Raw genomic sequence first — 15,701 nt, 5'->3', positions numbered from 1 at the left:
AGCGATTTTGAATCGTCGCAAAAACGTTCAAAATCGCTCATCGGTAACATGCCCCCCTATTCCCAATTATCTGTGCTGCTGCAGGTACGATGTTGTTTGTCGTTCCTGAGGCAGCACACATCGCTATGTGTGATGCCGCTGGAACGACAAACATCTCCTTACCTGCGTCTACCGGAAAAGGAGGAAGGAAGGAGGTGGGCGGCATGTTCTGGCCGCTCATCTCCTCCCCTCCTTTTCTATTGGGCAGCGGTTCAGTGATGCTGCTGTGACGTCGCTGTGACCCTGAACGAACCGCCCCCTTAGAAAGGAGGCGGTTCGCTGGTCACAGCGACGTCGCTGCACAGGTATGTGCGTGTGACGCTGCCGTAGCGATAATGTTCGCTACGGCAGCGATCACCACATATCGTTACAACGACGGGGGCGGGTGCTATCGCGCTCGACATTGCTACCAATTTCTAGCGATGTCGTAGCATATAAAGCGGCCCTAAATGTGAGGGTGCATTAAACTACTCCAAGGGTGCACCAAGTGGCTATGCTTTGTTTAACCAGTTATTTTACACTTTTTACAATCTGTTATCTTGACGCTCTTCATGTTACCCATGTTGCTTAGTAAATAACATATAACCATAAAATGACAAGAGAGTCGTTGCATATTTCAGATTGTGCCATTTATTGAAATTAGACATCAAGATTAAAATATACAGCCAGCAAAAACTGTGCCAGTTTATTCACTACCCCCTTATTAGTGTAACAGCGGTAGGCTCAAAAGGAAAAGAAAAAAAAATCAAAATTGCCAACCTGAACAAACATCTCTGCAACACGTTACACCGGTGCACGGTTTCAATACTTAAAAAATAAATAAATATAGATTTTAGGTTTTTTTTAATGTTTTCTTTTGTGCCTAGAGGAAATGACTTGTGCTTTGACCTCTCACCTGTCACAGGGTCAGTGTCTTTCGAAGGATATATCAGCAGAAACAGGCGTCCTCAGTCAGGCCATACCAATGGGATCAGTCAGAACAATCTGTAACGGTGGAATTACACATACGACTGAGCTGCGGGTACTCCAAGGGGATTATCCCTTACTGCTAGGTTGCGCGTAGTACCTGCAGCACTACCGCTAATGTGTGATACCACCCTGACACTGTCTGCCCTAGGAGAGCATTCTATTAACTGTAGGGGATAGATAACCAGAAGAATATTTCTATAAAATATTGCACAACAGGTACTGTAATCTATAGCAAACAGTCAGACGCTTTCAGGGGGGGGTTCTCAAACCTTTTTTTACAATATCCTATTAGGGAACTTGACTGTGATGAAGGTGTAGCCGAAACGCGTCTCTTTTCTATCCTTAGTGGATTATTTTTCATCACTCATGCCTTTTACTGCCTGTATGGTAATTCTTTGGAGTAACTTTTAAAATATTTTTTTTCTTAATAAAGTATTAAGTGAATTTTTATACTCATTGGCTCGCTGAACATTGCTTTTTTTCTCTATCTGGATTGAGGCATGGACTCCTGCCTGTTGATCCACCTCAGAGCAGTTCAATGAACTATTCCATAGAAGGCTACACATCTACAATGGTAAGCTGACTTTTCCAAAAAAAAATTCTTAAACTTGAGAATATAGCGTCATATATAGTATCTGTATTCTCCATAAGTCTTATAAAGAACAGTTTAAGGATATTAACTTTTTTTTATTGCCTTTTCATCAATATACTGATATAATTCTTTAATTTCTTTTAATCTACCTTATATCATGCCTGGGAACACAAGAAAACCCCAAAACATTCTGAGTTCATATTTGTATTCTTTCCAACATTGCTACCCCATTCCAATCCCTCTTGGATACATCCCGCCACTCCTCGAAATGCCCCCAGGCCCACAACAGAAAGCCCATTTTTGGGGCAGGGTTTACATAAACCAGTCCCTTTCATTATAAGAGTCCCAGGAAATCCAGGACAGTGGGCAACAATATATTTGACCATACAAAGTAGGGTACACGTTCCAAAAAGATTGTCCATGCCGAGCTGCTTGCCTCCTGGCCCGATTCCCACCCAGCCCAACCTTCCTCACCTTGATTGTCAAATCACTGGCTTGACTAAACGGTTACTGAGTTGTCCAGTCAAGCAGAGAAACCAAAATCATGGCTCCCGTTACTCAAATTAGTCTTTTGGAGGCATGTACATATCTTGAAGCTCCAGAACCCCAGTGAAGAATCTCTAACGAGCCTCAGACATTGACTGTTCTGATGTCCTCTTATAAGACAAAGGTGCTATTTTGACACCATGAGTACCAATGCCCAAGCATGACTGTAACTTCACTTTCCAAACCCTATGCTCCTGTGGTCAGGAGTGTTTCAGTTCCACAGTGCTTTTTACCTTCCTATAAAAAATAGTCTTCAATGAAAAATTGCTCAATCCTTGCAGAGCTGCTGATTGACTGACTTGCTTGATCGCCAGCACATGACTTATTCAGCATGATTAGTGTTTTTGCAGTCAATTAAGTACTCTTACCACTAGAGTGACTCATTTATCAGCATAAATAACAAAGGAAATCTCTCAGCAGGTTTTTGCTATGTAATTTAAGAGAAGCATGATGTAGGGGCTGAGACACTGATTCCAATGATGTAGAAAGGGAGGAGATTATCACTATACTGACTAGATGTCTTGTGCCTCCTTGTCAACTGCTCTGAGTAACCCCGCCTCCATCACTGACTGGCAACTATCTGTCTATGTACAGTGTACACAGATACTGTCAATCAGTTTTGTGGGAGGGGTTATACAGGGCTCGACATTCTGACCACTGCTACATCAACAGCAGAGAAAACGGGGAATCTATCAAAATAACATCAAGTGACAAATCACTGGGATCAGGGTCTCTGCCCCTAAATCTTGCTGCTCTCAGATAGTATAGCAAAAACTTTATGACAGATTCCCTTTAAACCTTTATAATTAGGTAAAGGTTATGTCAAAAAAATCTGCTTTTGTTTTATTCTACTGCTTCCATAATAACAGGCTACTCAATGTAGTCAGATCTGGCAGATATTTTGCTAGCTATTTGTTAAGTACTTCTTACTAAATCATCCAAGTAAATATATGTTAGTCACATGTAAAGGGCAGATTTTGATGCATTATACTTTTATTGTTTTGTATTTTGTGCTCATATTATAACAAATTCCTCTTAATCGTACTGAGATTATAGAAGAAATAGCTGCTAAGTGTCAAGCCTCAGATTTAATCCAGCAGTCTCCTGGGCTGCGGTCTGTTTCCCTCTCCACTGAGCCACAGTCATGTTTGGTTGTTGTCCTGGTTCTGAACACTTTGTTTGTGTGCTCATTGCCTATCTGCCAACAAGTGTTTCCAAAGCTGTAATTACGTTAGACCTATATAACTATTTAAAGCTTGCATTTTTTGCTGGTGATATTTTGGATGTGGACTCTTCTTCTTGAAATTACAGCCTATCTGCCAAGTGCTTTCCTGGCAGACTGTTACTTTTTGGTTTACCTCATTTTTTACTTTGCACCTTCCCCCGTATTTGTAAGGAGGTACGTGATACCCTTGATGAACCTCTTGGGAAGCAAAGGTCTGAGTGGTCATCCAGCAAGGGTTGTTTCAGTCTGCGCAGGGACCTTTAGGGGCTGCACAGCTGGGACTTCTAGATGGTACAAGAACCGGGCGGGTCAGGTGTAGTAGTTTTGAGTTAGACCTTATATTACTTTACTTTCCACATGTGCACCATAGTGCAAATAACACTAAGTTAACGCCAATATATGACTGTCTGCTATATCGCACAGTTCATTTGTGCAGTTACTTCTGTGTTGTCTTCCATAAGTTAATATTGCTCCATTAAAACCTTTGCAAATCCCATATTTGTGAAAAAAATGGAACCAGGTCTGCTTCTGAGGCATTACTTCACTAGCACACATGCAAAAATATTCATTTTTTAAAAATACACATACACTGGTCATGGGAACCATGCATATGAAATATTCAGTCAAAATGAGGTGGCATTCTACATATTAGGAATAACTAAAATGCCGAAAAACTGAAAATTGAAGATATTATATCTGTTCTATGTTAAATCAGTCACTCAAACTACAAGATACCCCATATCTTTACAAAATCTGCCTTAAACTCAGGAAATAAAATAACGTCAAGCATTATATGTACAAAACCCTAAAAGCTGCATAGAAACGTAGAACTACCTAGCACCCACCACCGTGCCTTCGCCATTAAAAGTCAACTAAGCAAAATAGTCACGAAATTTATACTGAACCCTCAAATATCCCATGTAGCATGGCGTAAGTGGATCATTATTTTATCAAAGAAATTGCTTGGGCGGTCATTAAGGATGGTTCTATCAACCAAAATAACATTATTGCAGATTTTTTTCCAAAATTAACAAATGTTACAACCATAATAGCAATATACAAAAATGAATTTGCGTGCATAGAGTAGATAATTTGACAGCCGAGCTAACATCTAAAAACATCATTAACTAATAACATTATTTAGATCAATTGTAGAGTTGGGCATTAAAGGGAATCTGTCAGCAGGTTTTTGCTATGTAATCTTAGAGCAACATGCTGTAGGGGCCGAGACCTTGATTACAGTGAGGTATCACTTACTGGGCTGTGTTTTTGTTTAAATAAAATAAGAGTTTTACCAGCAGTAGATTATCAGAAGGTGTCTTGTACTTCCTAGTCCAACTCCGCCCCCAGCACTGATTAGCAGCTTTCTGTTACTACAGTGTTTACCCGAAAAAAAGATATTGTCATATATCTTTTTTTGCCCTGGAAAAAGCGCTAGGGCTTATTTTTGGGGTAGGGCTTATTCCCAGGGAAACACAGTTGAGGGAAAGTTCGTCCCTCAAAAAATGCAAATCCCACTCCCCAGGAGAGTCATACTTACTAGGCCCCGGGCACCTGCAGTGCTCCCAGGTCCTCCTGCAATCCTTGGTGGGCGCTCCCAACAGGTATGCTGCACGTTGTCCACCCCTGCTTCTGGCTGACACACACACACTCATGCATGCATGCACACACACATCAGATCACACACACAATCGCACACATACACTCACCCCATCCAGCGATACCTATTGCTTCTGGCCAGGCACAAAATCCTGGAACACAGTGCGGTGCAGTGGAGCGCAAGGACCTGTAGGTGGAATGCATAGAGGACCTGCGGGTGGAACGCATAGAGGACCTGTGGGTGGAACGCATAGAGGACCTGCGGGTGGAATACATCAATGCTTTCCACTGGTGGGTCCCCCATGCATTCCACCCTCAGGTCCTTGCGCTCCACTGCACTGCATCCCAGGTCCTTATGCCAGCCAGAAGCAATCAGTATCGCTGGATGTGGTGAGTGTGTGTGTGCAATTTGATGTGTGATTGTGTGTGTGGTCGGATGTGTGTGGGTGTGCGATCTTATGTGTGCGTGTGTGATATGATGTGTGTGGGTGTGCGATCTTATGTGTGCATCTGTGATCTGATGTGTGGGGTTGTGTGATCCACTGAAGGTCCTCCCAATCGGCGTTTGGTGAGTATGATTGCGGGGTCTTCTATAATGAAGTGTCCTGCAGTAACTCTTTTAGTTGCATTGACACTTCATTATTTAACAAGGGCTTATTTTCGAGGTAGGGTTTATATTTAAGCCTTACACCGAAAATGCTGAAAACTCCTGCTAGGGCTTATTTTCGAGGTAGGGCTTATTTTCGGGGGAAACACAGTACACATTTTACACATAAAGCTGCCAATCAGTAGTGTGGTGGGGGTTATACACAGGTCAACATTCAGAGCTCTGATAGATCTGAAGCTGAGAATATTCTACCACAACTGCAGCACCCAGTAAACTAAGTGATACATCACTGGAATCAGGGTCTCTATCATGTAACTACATCATGGTCCTGACATTTTGCATTGCAAAATCCTGTTAATGAAATCCCTAATTATAGTCCGGCATGCCTCGCAAACTTTATTTTCCCCAAAAGGACCAAGAAATAACCTGTTCTATCTGACTTTAAAACTGTCAATTTGAAGGTGAAGCTAAGGCAACAATTTTTTGGTCACTCGAGAGAATACATTCATACAGTTGTATAATAGTAAAATGACAAAGCACCTTCAAAGTCAAGACAAACTAGGTAATTTTTTGAGCCTATTTCTATTAAATAAATGGTATAATACAATAATTAAATGTAAGGTTGCTGGTGCTTCTTGTTTTTAAAAGTTTTTCATCTTAGTGTCAAGCTTTACAAGCCCTTAGGTATTTTGGTTGTAGGGATCGTTGTTGGATTGAGGTTTGTTGGTCCAACCCTCAACGCCAATCTTTATTGTTATCATTGTATACACAGGACAGATCATCAGTAAGATCTAAAAAATTATTTGTGAACCAAGCAATAAAAAATAAACCCTAGTGGCAAGTGACTGGTTCCAATGTATTCTACTGGGACTTTGAGGTTCATGGTCTTGGATCACATGGTCTTGGTCCATGGTCCATTAGTGTCATGGTCTGGGACCATCAGAGTATCCTCCAGTACTCATGTCTGAGTCCAACAGGGTTGGAGTGGCTCTAGAGCAGTGTTCCTCAACTCAAGTCCTCAAGGCCCACCAATGGTGCATGTTTTCAGGATTTCCTTAGCATTGCACAGGTGTTGGAATAATCTCCTGTGAAGGTGATTAAATTATCAACTGTCAAATACTAAGGAAATCCTGAAAACATGCACCATGGATGGTCCTTGAGGACTAGAGTTGGGGAACACTGCTCTAGAAAATACTAGACGATGAGTTGATTACCCATTAATGGACCCCCAATGCCCAGTATGTAACATCACTGTCGATGTGCCATTCATTGAAATAAATGACCACTACACTGACTACTCACAAAAGAGAAGGTCATCTCGGAACCCTCCTATGAAGTTTTCCAATAGTTCTAAAGATTACTTTAATTTTTCTACTCTACTATGTACAGCATGCAATTGACAACATTTACAAAAATAAATGCAGTAGAAAGAAAGGTCAACCTTCATGTTCTAAAATATACAAAAAAAACTGTACTTACAACCCATACACATGACTTTTGTTCTCATGCATCATTCTTCCTAAATCTAAGATCCATCCAAAAGACATTTTTGAATTTGACCCATAAATTCGGTAAAATTTAAAAAACCAACAACCCTGTTGCAGGTGAGAGGGTAGGTGCTGAAGGAGAGTTATAACATAAAAAAATATACAATATTCGGAAGACTATAGACAAGACATTCTGCGAACAACCCTGCTTCCATAATTTACCTCTAGAAGTGAATGCAAAAAGCATCTCCTCTAGGGAGACATTTGGCACGGCCCGGTTTTGGGCAACATGTATACCATGCAACAAATTGAGCCTAGTTAACATAGAAAAGCCTCGTCAATAAACTTGTTCGACTGTTAGGTCACATATTGTTCGAAAGGCCAAATACTAAACCATAATGGGCTTGAAATTGACCTAATATTCACAAAGATCTATTCTGAATATGACATTGTCTCCGTTGATTGAGAAGAAAGGATGTGTTTGTAGGTATGCTCCTAGGCCATGATTTCCAGGCCTATGATTTTTTTTATTTATTTACAGCAATAAAACAAAACTATTCAGCAATGAAGCATGATGGTCAATCAAGAAAAAGTCATGGATGATCATCTCCAAGACAAGTAAACTCCACCATGGACCACCACTGATCACACAAAGATGGCAAGAGCGAGTGGTAACCGAGGGCCTGGTCTTCAAACTGAAAGTCTCAATGTCTTTTCCATACCGGTTGTTTGAACATCACACCAATGGTTAAGATCTTAAATAGTTCTTGAGTATTCTTTGTACATGTCAAGACCCAGGATAGTTCTGTTTAGACAAAGCTTTGACTTGAAGACATTTTTCACTCAAGGTCTTCTTCTGGTCTTCAACTCGTTAGGTGCAAGAACAAGCAACCCCTGAAATTTTTAGAGGATATCTACAAACAGGACATTTTAAAACTCCACATCGTCACTAGAAAAAGTAACAAACACCACGTTCTGAGACGATCAGTCATTCTCTGGTGTTTTTTTTTTAATATATATATATTTTTAGACATTTTTTACACATTTATCATATAGATATTTGATAAAGCAGCCTAACAGGACAGATCACTATTGTATCTAAAATGTAAACATGCCTTCACCATCTCATTTGTAGACTTTGTCAATTTTTAGAAGCCACCATGCAGAGGACAGTTAACGTGAATGCCCCGTACACTAGGAAGCATCTTTTTGCTAAGAGCTTTCCTACGAAGATAATAAAGCAGTCACTGAGTTAAAATCAGAACCTGCACTACACTAGAAATAAAACTACGCTCTAAACCTATCAAAATGCAAAGGAAAAAAAAACAATTTTTTTTCCAATTAATTGCCAAATATTGTACAAGCATTAAAACAAAGTTCCCAAAAATTCAAAAATCTAAGCGGTACTCTCATCCACCCCACTGATGGACAGAAAAAGAATACGCTGCTTTTATAGTTGCTTTCGACAATTAAAAAAAAAAAATCTTCTGTGATAACATATTGCAAATAGGTTATTACAAGAAAGTGTTACTTCTATAAAAAGCATGCATATAATAGATCTCAAATAGAAATACAGTTTTTTCCTTCACACACTGATGTATTCCCACAAAATATATATATATGTAAGAGTATTTATATATATTCATTATTACTATAGCTTGCATTATCGGTCTGCGCTGAACTTTATTTTTTTTTTATTGTTTGTCCGTTCCGCACAACATTGCTTTATGTTGCTTTGCAGCTTAAATACTATCGACCCTTTAGCTCTTAAATGCATTCTTGGAAAAGATGGCGCAGCTGGGGGCACCACACAGCAAGGTATAGGTCGAACACATTACTGTCATTTTATTGTAGTTTTTATTACTGTTTTTTGTTCCCTGGACTGCAATATTAGATTTATTTTGATAGGATGCTCTGGTATTTAAGGCAACCATAGCTTTCGAAATTTCAAAAATATCAAGTACTAGTAAAATGGAGAAGTGACTGATTAATGATTTTTTTTACAAGGTCTAAAAATAAAAGGTCTAAAAATAAACGGTCTAAAAATACATGGTCTCAAAATACACGGTCTAAAAATACACGGTCTAAAAATAAATGGTCTAAAAATAAATGGTCTAAAAATAAAAGGTCTAAAAATAAAAGGTTTAAAAAATACATGGTCTAAAAATAAACGGTCTAAAAATAAACGATCTAACAATAAATGGTCTAAAAATAAACAGTCTAAAAATCTAAAAATAAAAGGTCTAAAAAATACATGGTCTAAAAATAAACGGTCTAAAAATAAACGGTCTAAAAATAAACGGTCTAAAAATAAACGGTCTAAAAATAAACGGTCTAAAAATAAAAGTTCTAAAAAAAACGGTCTAAAATTATAAGGTCAAAAATGTAATATCTTGTGCTTTTGTTTTCTTTTGGAGTATGATGATATATTTAATGTCTTTTCTCGAGGTGATGGGATCATGGATTACAAAAACTTACCCACAAGGCCTTTATTAGAAGGGGTTGGTCGGCCTTGAAGGTGTTACATTATAGAAACTGGTGTCCCCAATTTTACAATAAAAAATACAAAATAATATCCAAATTATGATGTATGGTTTTTTATAGCTGCTGATATCATTGGACCAGTCTGCAATAACATGATTTCCAAAGAATCATACACCCCCCACTCTCTCTCTCTATCTTGGTGGGTGACCAGGAATGTGGGGCATGGCAACACTCACAGGCTCACACTCACGTACGTATACTCACACACTGTTCAATGCCACCTGTCACCTGGTGTATCATTTAAAGAAAGAAAGGCATGGATAGACTGACGGGTAAAAGAGGTTCACGGAGAGATAGAGAGAGAGGGAATGGGAGGGAGGAACAGAAGACTGGTGGGACTTCTTCTGGTGTTCATAATTATTGTCCTTGACCAAAGCTGGAGATTCAGCTGAAATATAAAACGAGATCATATTAACAAAAAATACAACTACAAAAATCAACTCTATACTTTATGTTGAAATGGAAATGGTGACTTTCAGTGTTCTTGACAACCAAGATAATCAAAAAATAATAGACCCTAAAGCTACAGAAAAGACTCTACAATAGAAAAAAATTACCCCAACACACTTCATAGAACATGATAAAGGGAAGAAGTTGCCAACATTTCCATAGAAGATACCAGCCATTTTAATTTAAGTACAATTGCTAATTAGTACTTTACAACAGTTACATGAGGGTGATACAGAACTGATCCCATTTAAATAAATCATACCCCCCAAACGAAGCTGTGATACTGTATTCGTAAGTACTGCATATGATGATTCCTGTTTTACAGTGATCTCAGACATCTACAGTGAAGCTTGAAAGTTTGTGAATTTCTACATGAATTTGACCTAAAATTACATTAGATTTTCACACGTGTTAAAAGTACATAAAAAGAACCAAATAAAACAAAAAGTGAAAGTATTAAGGCTACTTTATACGCAACGACATCACTAATGAGATGTCGTTGGGGTCACGGAATTCGTGACACACATCCGGCCTCGTTAGCGACGTTGTTGCATGTGAAACGCAGGAACGACCGTTAACGATCAAAAATACTCACCATATCGTTGATCGTTGACACGTCGTTCTAATCTCAAATATCGTTGCTGCTGCAGGTACGATGTTGTTTGTCATTCCTGCGGCAGCACACATCGCTATGTTTGACACCGCAGGAACGAGGAACATCACCTCATCTGCGTCCTCCGGCAATGAGGAAGGAAGGAGGTCGGCGGGATGTTACGGCCGCTCATCTCCACCCCTCTGTTTCAATTGGGCAGCTGCTTAGTGACGTCGCTTTGACGCCGCACAGACCGCCCCCTTAGAAAGGAGGTGGTTCGCCAGCAACAGGGACATCGCTAGGAAGGTAAGTACGTGTAACGGCTGTTAGCGATGTTGTGCACCACGGGCAGTGATTTGCCCGTGACGCACAACCGACGGGGGCGGCTGCTTTCACCAGTGACATCGCTAGCGATGTCGCTGTGTGTAAAGTGCCCTTCTGACTTCGTTATTTTGTAGATGAAAATTATCCAGAATTACATGTCTATAAGTGGCAAAGAATTTGAAGATAATTTGAAAGTGAAGCTTGGGGTTTTCAATAAATAGTATGACAATCAGGTGTAAAGCCAGCTTTACACGTTGCAATTTTGCATACGATATCGTATGCGATTTGCAACGCTCCCATCGTATGTGCAGCACGTTCAATTTGTTGAATGTGCCGCCCAAACGATTAACCCCTGTCACTCGTACTTACCCATCCATACGACGTCAATGTGGGCGGCGAACGTCCACTTCCTGGAGTGGGAGGGACGTTTGGCGTCACGCGGCAGCCGGCCAATAGAAGCAGAGGGCGTAAACATCCCGCCCACCTCCTTCCTTCCGCATTACCAACCGGCAGCCGCAGGACGCAGGTAAGATCTGTTCATCGTTCCCGGGGTGTCACACACTACAATGTGTGCTACCCCGGGTACGATGAACAACCCGACGTGCAATTCATGAGGAATGTACGACGTGCGTGCGATGAACATTTTACCGTTCAATTGCAATTGCACGTACCTGTCACACACTGCAATGTACCTTACAATGCCGGATGTGCGTCACTTACGACGTGACCCCGCCGACACATTGTAAGATACATTGCAGCGTGTAAAGCGGGCTTAAGTGTGCGACCTGTTTGTAGGGAACCTGTCACCACCAGATTTTTCCCTTATGACCTGCGACCACCACCTGTAAGCTGTTACATACAGCATTCTAGAATACTGTATATAAGAGCCCAGGCCACTCTGTATAACATGAAAAATACCTTTTTAATACTCACCTAGGGGGAAGTCCGGTCTGATGGGAAACAGTTTGTAGATATCGAAAGTATAAGGTTCATGTGGCACAATTGTATATGTAGCTGACTTGACATTACAATTGATCATTGTAATAAGCATTGTTCTTATATTCATGTTTTTTTGGTGCTTACGGTGATGTATTCTTGTGCTGATGGTGATTGTGCTAAATTATTTATGTACTGACGGTGGTTCTGGTGGTGTGGCCATGTACTGATGATGTTTCTGGTTCATTCATGTGCTGATTGGGGTTCTGGTGACGTATTTATGTATTCATAGTGGGTTTATTGATGTATTCATGTATTGTTGATGGTTCTGGTGATACATTCATGTACTGATGGTAGTTTTGGTGACATATTCATGTAGTGATAGTTTTTATGGAGACATATTTATGTACTGATGGTGTCTCTGGTGCTGTGTTCATGTACTGATGAATAAAGCACTAGAAACACCATCAGTACATAAATATGTACATGACTGTATCACCAGAACTACCATCAATAAATGAATACATAATTTTGTTGCATGATGGACACTGAAACCATCATACATATTTCTTTATCTATGATGAAGGTCTGTTTAGTTTGCATTAGGGTATCCACAAAATTCTTGATACCTTAATTAAAACCAAACGGTTAAGCTATATTAGTTTCCATGTCCATTATTAAGTCTGACATTTAATATATAATACATCAGGGATGAATATCGCTATTTTTCCCGCGTATTGTGTAAATAATCCACAAACAATGAATGATTCTATATCTAACTTTGACATTGCACTTTCTGTTAAGTTACACCCTTAAAGTACATCACTCTTTTACTTTTGTTGGTGAAAAGGTAACAATTCTAGTGTAAGTGGTCCTGGTACTTTAGTTTCTGGCCCATTCCTTTGCCTTGGGGCCTGGAGTGGGGGGGGGTAGTATGAGTCATCCTATGTGACTAAAGATATATACTGGCTCACCAGCATAATACAGACATGTGTCCATAAAAACATAACACTGTGCTTGTGTTATGTCAATTGTTTGCAGTAATATTCGTCGAATAGGGATTGCTGTCTTATAGCACAACCAAAATACTGCACACACTTGGATGTTAATCACAAGAAGGGGAACACATTTTTAGGAGCAGTCTGGAGTTATCTAGGAAAGAGGCAGGACGTGCAGGACAACAATCCAGTGTCATCCACATGGAGAAGTATCCCTACGGAGCCAGAGCTAAGGCTGAGTGAAGCTTATCATGTTTGTGACTGTATTCGAGGCAAATAGGAGAAGATCGCTGCCTGGGACACTAGTAGAAGATGGGCAAAGACCGGACCCTGCTTGTGCCAGATTAGAAACCATGAGGAAGTTAAATCATTGCTATCTGTGCCGCAATTCACTTGCCACAGGGGATTCTAATCCATCCACATCCATCGGTCATCTGTTTGGTACAGACACAAGTCGGTAAGACAATTAAGGCTCACTGCACAATTGCAGTGGTTAACCATTGCATGCAACACATTACCTTTAGGCGCCATAACACTAGAGATTGAGAACAAACCGGTAGTTAGGTTTATTGACTGGTTCAGGATAAAGTTTATTGCCAGATCCTCCAGTTTCACTGCCACATCCCTTATTTCCTTTCTGTTATGAAGGACTCAATTACTACACATAGGTGCCGCCAAGGCACGCAAATGACTGTGCATCATAGCTCAACTTTTCCATTAGCGAGCTACTGACATACATTTTAGTGTAAGGTAATTACTTAAGTTTGTTAAACCTCCTTTCCAGATTAGCTGCTGGTTCATTTGACTAATTGTTTAGTTATATGCTGTGTAGTTGAGAAAGGACTATTTCTCTTTATTTCTAGAAGTTATCTTGGGGCAAGGAAGTCTTTTGTTGGGGTATAGAGGTAATTGACTGTAAGTTTGTGAACTGTTGTGCTGTGTTGCAGGCAAGCCTGTACTTCACACGAGTATAATTGTTCCAGATCCAAAGGAGTAAATAAGTAACCAGAGGTTGGTTTAGACAGTTGGTAAATTTATAGTATATATAGTTGGTTCATACTGCGAGGATGTTGAGCTGTGCATCACATGGGTCTCGGCCTCCCGGCTGACTGTAGAGTATTTTGAGTGTTTTCTTCATTTTCTGGGCATGCACATTCACGGAACTTAAGGAAAGTATATTTGCTGAGGGGCTTGGTGTTAGAGTCGGTTTTCTTGTTCGTGACTTAGCTGTATCCTGAAAAACACCCCCTCTGTAAACGGCTTACAGGGGCACCATTGGCTTCATTTGGGCACTAAAACATCTTGTCCCAGCCCTGTTTGAACTCTTGCACTCAGACATGTGATATTGAATAATTTTCAATATATTTTTGCTCATTTTTTTTACTTGTTTCTCCTTATCGATTTTTAACTTGTGAAAATCTCATGTAGTTGTAAGCCACAGTTATGCAGAAGCATTGCAAGTACTGAATGTTTCACAAACTTTAAAATGCTATTGTAACTCAGACCAAAAAGTGTATTCAGACTAAAACTCCAGAAATTAGACCCCCCAAAAATATACATAACCCAAAGCACAAAATAGTTAATGCTCAAAATAAATACAGACCCCTGACCTTAAAATGAGTAATCCCGAAGTAAACACATGGCCCATAATAGACACAGACACGAGAGTACAATATAAGCCCCCAAAAATACACAGATCTCCGAACCTAAAAAAAACAGGACTCTAAATAAATAAGACTCCACACCAGCACCCAAAATAAATACTGATCCCAGATTTCAAAATAAATTTAGACTTCAGACCAACAACTTGAGTTGAAACCTCAGTTGTAGATGTGTTCCTGTTTAAGAATACTTAATTCTGAAAAGGAAATAAAAAAATGCAGGCTCTTACTGTGGGAGAACAGAAGGTGCTCCCGATCGATGGAAATGAACGTTTTGCCATTTTCCATCACGGCGGTGCCAAATACATGTCTCCTCTGATTGGGCAGTGCGGGGGACACCACTGGTATCCAGATACTGAGTTATACGGATGTAGGCAATGCAGGCGGATTCGTCTCCCATCAAGTGGATATGGGGGTTGAGGATGGTTGTATGAAGGGGTTTATTGCTTCGGGACCACACTAAGAAAAAGACAAAAACAAATATATTCTTACATATTTTTTATTTTAGACTTTTACCTATTGCAAGTAAAACTTGACTATATGTATTCTACTTCTTAAGCTGTAGATCTGTGTAGATTTATGCCAATTATAGCCAAGTTGAAAGGATTTTTTTGTATTACTAAACTAGATATTTTTTTTTTCTTTCAGAAAAAAAATCTAACTCATGGCCATGGACTTTGTCTAAAATTTCAAGACTTTTCACTATTTGGTACAGTATTTTTTTACTGCATTTGCAGTTTATGATGGAGGTGTAAGTCTGGTACTTGGTGGTGCAAACACAATGTCTGTCAAAGCAGCTCTCATTGCTGATGGAGCTTCTGGGCAATCACAATGAGTGGTCCAATAGTTGAGCAAGTTAGTTGGCCTAATTAGTTAGTCTAATTGCTTCAGTCTGCAGAATAAATCTGGCTTATCACTAATACTGCACGGTGAACCAAGCAAAAATAAAAATAAGAACTATTCCAGTACTGCTGTCTATTTATTAATTCTACGTCCCAAAATAAGAATCAGAATAAGACTTGGTTCACATTTATCCTGCACTCTACGCTGAGCACTTACATCAGGGTTCCCATATAACTCTCAAAAACCACGATTCTGACAAAAACACCAACAGAACCACTCACTATAGTGA

General features: G+C 39.8%; 1 protein-coding gene across 3 annotated transcripts in view; it reads right to left on the bottom strand.

Annotated features, from left to right (window-relative positions):
* Positions 1-646: 646 nt before the first annotated feature.
* The window catches only part of CAMK2A (calcium/calmodulin dependent protein kinase II alpha), a 342,928-nt gene continuing 327,873 nt past the window's right edge, over positions 647-15,701 (bottom strand). For 2 of the 3 annotated variants that reach the window (XM_075344361.1, XM_075344362.1), the window contains 2 exons: positions 14,800-15,028; positions 647-9,996 (listed from right to left, as the gene is read on the bottom strand). In XM_075344361.1, the coding sequence (XP_075200476.1) occupies positions 9,993-9,996; positions 14,800-15,028 (233 nt within the window). In that variant the 3' untranslated portion in view covers positions 647-9,992. Of the gene's footprint in view, positions 9,997-14,795; positions 15,029-15,701 lie in introns of those variants that run through there. The other variant, XM_075344363.1, reaches the window with a different exon arrangement.

Source organism: Anomaloglossus baeobatrachus, chromosome 4 (assembly GCF_048569485.1).
Source record: "Anomaloglossus baeobatrachus isolate aAnoBae1 chromosome 4, aAnoBae1.hap1, whole genome shotgun sequence".
In the NCBI taxonomy this organism is placed as follows: Eukaryota; Metazoa; Chordata; class Amphibia; order Anura; family Aromobatidae; genus Anomaloglossus; species Anomaloglossus baeobatrachus.
Note: the sequence above shows the minus strand (reverse complement) of the source record. Positions and strands in the feature narration are given on the sequence as shown.